Source organism: Lactuca serriola, chromosome 3, assembly GCF_051521515.1.
Source record: "Lactuca serriola cultivar US96UC23 chromosome 3, Lser_US96UC23_V15, whole genome shotgun sequence".
Classification (NCBI taxonomy): domain Eukaryota; kingdom Viridiplantae; phylum Streptophyta; class Magnoliopsida; order Asterales; family Asteraceae; genus Lactuca; species Lactuca serriola.
The window spans coordinates 100,282,676-100,287,844 of record NC_136410.1 but is presented as its reverse complement, the minus strand read 5'-3'; the positions used below and the strand labels follow the sequence as shown (position 1 = coordinate 100,287,844).

Here is a 5,169-nt window from a genome sequence, read left to right as displayed (position 1 = left end):
TGATTTTGTGTTCTATAAAAAGGCATAAGGCTGATATGCCAGCCATTGATGGTTTTAAATATCATAAATATATTACATGTGTATTTTAGTTTGGATTATTATTACTTTTATATCATGTCGTATTATACCTAAAATAGAATATATACCTATGCATACACCCAACACCACTTGATGTAATATAAAACTATATACATAAGAAAATTTTGCAACATAAAGGTTTGAATTTTAGGCAGGTGAAAGGTACCGTTGATGATTGGGGAGGTAACGCAAAAACATCACAGCTCATGATATATCCTTCTAAATAGTTTAATATATAAATGCCAATCTTTAACTTATGTCTCCTCCATCCTCGTTACTTCTTCCGTCCCTATAAATATTCTTCTTCTTTCTTTAGCAAGCTTAACATCACCCGATCCTTGAATTTTGCTTTAGTTCGATCAAATAAATTATCAACATGGGAGCCCCATCATCTATAAATCATTTCAGATCCATTAGTTTGCCTTCTAGATTAACCCACCCATCTTGCACTAAGACCGAGAAGAAAATAAATGAGCTTAGAGCATCGGGAAAATTGGTGGGTTCGTTTGAAGTCATTCAAAGTAGTTTAGTTGGTTTGGCAGAGTTGCATGTTTTCGTGAATGAGTTTGTCCAGGCTCCAAAGACCCAACAAGCCCTTTCTCACCACCAAAATGAAACCCTACTCGAAGCTGCCTTAGAGTGGTCCATTGGGTTTCTAGACACGTGTAGCACCCTTATAGACATAATCCTGTTAATGAAGGAAAACGTGAACGCCCTTCAAATGGCCTTACGGAGGAAAGGTAGCGATTCAACAGTTGCTAGTAAAATTGCAGCGTATCTATGCTTCCGGAAAATGGCAAAGAAGGTTGTAACCAAGAGCCTCAGGACACTAAAACATCTAGAAAAGAAAATATGTTCATTTCTTTTCGTAGATATTGATCACCATGTGTCATTGGTTTCTAAAGTTCTTAAAGAAACTAATGCACTTACTATATCCCTGTTCAAATCCATTTTGATCATTGTGTCAACCAAGCCTAAGCGTGATAACGGGGTTCAACTGATATCAAAGTTGTTGTCCAAGCGTACATCCACACACAAACATGATCAATTGGTCCTCACCGAGGTTGAAACCATTGAGTTGACTCTCACGTTGCTCCACAACAATGTGCGCAATGGTGAGACCAAAGATGTTGATGTGGAAATGACATTAAGGAGATTGCAAATTCTTGATGTGGGTCTTGAAGGATTGAAGGTTGGTTTAGATCACCTTTACAGGAGATTAATCCATAGTAGAGTTTCCCTTCTCAATATCGTAGTTTGTTAGACATCCAAAGTTTTCATACACCAGCTAGGCGTGTTTTAGAGGCATTTTCTGGTGTTTGTAACATGTGCATGGACTTTGTGAACAATACATAATATCAACAATAGGATCTCATTTTTGTTTGTTACTAATATCTCTTTATTATTCCTAAATTAGCTGCAAGTAATAGATAAGTTTTAAAGAAGATTTTTATGTACCCTACATAATAAAAGAATAATTATTTGAATATATGTCATTTTTTTTAAATTTTTAATTATTTTTCACCTCCATTTAAAAATTACACGTGTCGTGTGTCATTCCAATTCCCGCTCACATCCTTGTTTTATACCTAAATAAATAAAATAAAATAAATAAAGACAACGAGAAATCAACGAACTTAATGAATATCAAAATCAAAATTCTAAACAAAATCCCTTAAATCTCGGCACATACATCTTCTATTCCATCGTATCTCCTCCTCCATCATCGCATCACACTAGTAGAGAAAGCATTTAATGATACAATCATTTTTTCTGATGTGGTCTAGTCCAAAACCACATTATTAAAGGATTTATTGGTGTGTTTTCCTTATAATCGCAGGAAACGCCATTAAAAACGTATTTATTGGTGTGTTAGTTGAACGCACCATTAAACACTATAAAAACACACCATTAAATATCCAAGAACCGCACCATTTAATTTTGCATGCCCCCCTAATAATTTGTTTCTAATTTTTCATTTCCCTTCACACTTCACATTATATACTTGTGATATGAAGCATTATTGTTATTTGTTTGTCCGGTGTTCTACTCATCCAAAAAACAATTATACTTCCGTCTTTGTGATTCTCCCATTCTTCTGGATAATGGCAACTTAGTAAGTTCCTCCCTCTTGTTTTTAAATCTTGCCAATGTTACCACTTCTTTTCTTCTTCCTTTTTCATATTTAAAGTGGTGGTGATGCGTTTTCGATGAAGATGGCGGCAGTTTTGGATGGTTAACAAATGTGGGAATGGTTTTTTCGTGGCGGTAACATGTGGATGTTCATCCATCTTCTATTTAAATCTTTCCCGCCAAGTGTTCGACTATTTTAATCCTTTAGTACATACCTATCCATAATGTTACCGCTTTTTTTCTTCTTCCTTTTTTTCTGATTAGCAATGGTGGTGATGGTTTTCAAGTGAAGATGACAGGCGGTGGATGTTTCGGTGGTGTGGATGGTTGAAAAAGCAACAACTTTTTTGTAGTAAGTAGTTTTATTTTGATGTTGTACTCTGTCAAGATGGAGGATGCCTATATCTTATCTGCTTAGTTGTATTAGCAGGTAGGTATATATGTTTATACTCTGTCTTGCAACTTTGTTTACTTTACGTATTTATTTTCATCTCGTACCAGGAAACTAGTAACAAGAGTTAATTTTATTGCATTGAGTAAAGAATCTATCTTAGGTCGATATTCCGGTGGTTACATGAACTTAACCTAAATGGCATTTTTAAAGTTTTAGCTGATACCCTAATACTTCACTCTTTTTGTAGGAAGAATTGGTTCGAAACCTCATGAACTTGTAGTTGATGAGAGATGGTTTTCTAATCCAAAGTTCTGCAAGGAAGATGATCATGTTTAATGGTGCAGTTCTTATTTAATGGTGCGGTTTTGGCTATTTTTCAAAAATCTTTTTTGGGGCGGTTTTGACTATTTTTTTGTGTGGTTTTGAAATTGCATTGTTAAATAGAGCTGTTTTTGATGATATATCTTTTGGTGCGGTTCAATACCCGCACCAAATAATCAATTTAACTGCATCGTTAAATGCTTTTTGTGCTAGTGCCAATTCACTCGGGAAACAAAGGTTAAGAAATAGAGACTAGTTCAGGGACTGTGGCACAAGCTAAAAGATGAAAGTCACATATTGGGAAAGAGGATATATCGTACAAAAACTTGATTCGGGCACGGGTAAGGAGTCTTGAAGGGATGGTGGTAGATTGGTGATTTATTCCATTAGATGTTTAGGCTAAAACCTGACACGAGTACCATGATAAAGGGGTTGGTTTTGTTTGTTGAGATTGTCGCTATTTCTAGGAGTTTCTAGTTCATTATTAATACACTGATGCCAGTTTTCATCGATTTCTAGTTGTGTGTTACCGCTTTCATCGAGTCTATTTTTGGTGTTATTTTGTTCTTCATCTTCATCTTCGAAGTTCGGTATGTCATCTGAAGCATCAGTTAAGTATTCATTGTTGATGGTTTTAACACCTTGATAGCTTTCTTCAAATGGAAATTTTGTTTCCACAAAAGTTACATCACAGGTGGTATAAATTTTCTATTTTTTAAGGTCATGTATCTAGTAATCCTTTTGACCCATTTGATAGCCAATAAAAAGACAAGGTTTTCCTCGTTCATCAAACTTGTCACCGGATCTCATGTTGTTATTTGCATATGCAAGACTTCCAAAAACTCTAAAATGCTTGTAAGACAATACCTTTTGGAGTAGTATCTCATGCAGAGGTTTTTTTCGAGAATTGATGTTGGAAGTTTATGTAACATTCCAAATTCACAGCCAAAATTTTCATTTTTAAACTAAGTAAAAACATTATTTCCAAGAAAACCAAGTCAAGAGAACATAAGTATCAAATACACTCATCCTAAAAATTAGAATATCAAAAAATGCGGAATCATGAAAACTGTCGATGATAGTGTATAGTCAAGACTTCGCCTTCCCACGATCGTCTAAAGTACCTGAAACATATTTAAATCCACAACTTTAAATGTGAATCTTAGTGAGTTTCACCAAAATATCACATACAACACAACATAGTAAACAATTATGGGTTACTGGCAACATTAGGTCTATCAGCAGTCCAAGCGACTATCAATAGTCTTATGTACTCATAGCAGACCTATGGGTTATCAGCAACCATGTGGATTATTAGCAGTCTTGGACTTATCATCAACTTAATAGACACACATAACAACAATCAGTAAATAAGACTCAACTAGTTTAGCATGCACCCTACTATGACATAGGTAATATGGTGAGAAGACTCACCTCGAAGATAGCAGCTTGACACAAAAGCTCTCAAATAGTGAAGATCGGCTATAAGAATCACCAAACCAATAATATAAATTTTCATTTTCATTCAACACTCTAAAACCCTCAGGTTGACCAAAATTATACATGGTCAAAAGTCAACAGTCAAAGTCAGCCCCATTCAACCTCTACGTCGTGGATACTCCTTGGTCACATTGTGGCAGCATTACGACAAAACAATCGCAAAGGATGTTCGGTGCCATGTCTTCGTGGTTAATCTGTTATGTCATGGAAACTGCTCTGGTCAGCTTAATGCATTAAGCTCTTAATCCTTCAAGCTATACACTAAAACTTTGTAGAAGGCTTTCTCCTCTCCAAAACATCATAAAAATCATTTCTTTTTAGATATGCATGTTTAATGCATGTTTTAAGAAACATTTAGGTCAAACTAAAGGAAAATGTGATCAATATCTCATGCATGAACCCAAAACTCAATAACTCTCCACATATGGGACAATAGACCACAAAGGAACCTCAAGGACCCATAAAGTTGCCAACTTTATGGAGTCCATACATCCAAACCACCCCAAACAAGGAAGAAAGTAGATAAAACATAGATCTAGTGTGCTTGACATATAAAGTTGGGAGCTTTAGGACTTACAAGAGTCCTAAAACAACACAAGATGATGAAGTAGAGGTTTGCTTTCTTAAACAATGCACCAAGAACACCTTCTTCTTCTTCAAGAGGATAAAATCACCACAAGGAGCTTACAAGGTCAAGAATAAAGGCAAGCGTTTCTTCTATGCTGAAAGGGAAGTGATAGAGG

The 5,169-nt window shown here is 35.5% G+C and overlaps 1 protein-coding gene across 1 annotated transcript; it reads left to right on the top strand.

The window, feature by feature from the left end:
• The first annotated feature begins 454 nt into the window (after positions 1-454).
• LOC145095558 (uncharacterized) lies at positions 455-1,342 on the top strand. The gene has a single exon (XM_079033413.1). The coding sequence runs from the start codon at positions 455-457 to the stop codon at positions 1,340-1,342; it is 888 nt and encodes a 295-aa protein (XP_078889539.1).
• Positions 1,343-5,169: the final 3,827 nt, after the last annotated feature.

What these genes read in the sequence shown, in the direction of transcription:
- LOC145095558 (XM_079033413.1), top strand. Translation starts at nt 455, where the DNA reads ATGGGAGCCCCATCATCTATAAATCATTTCAGATCCATTAGTTTGCCT.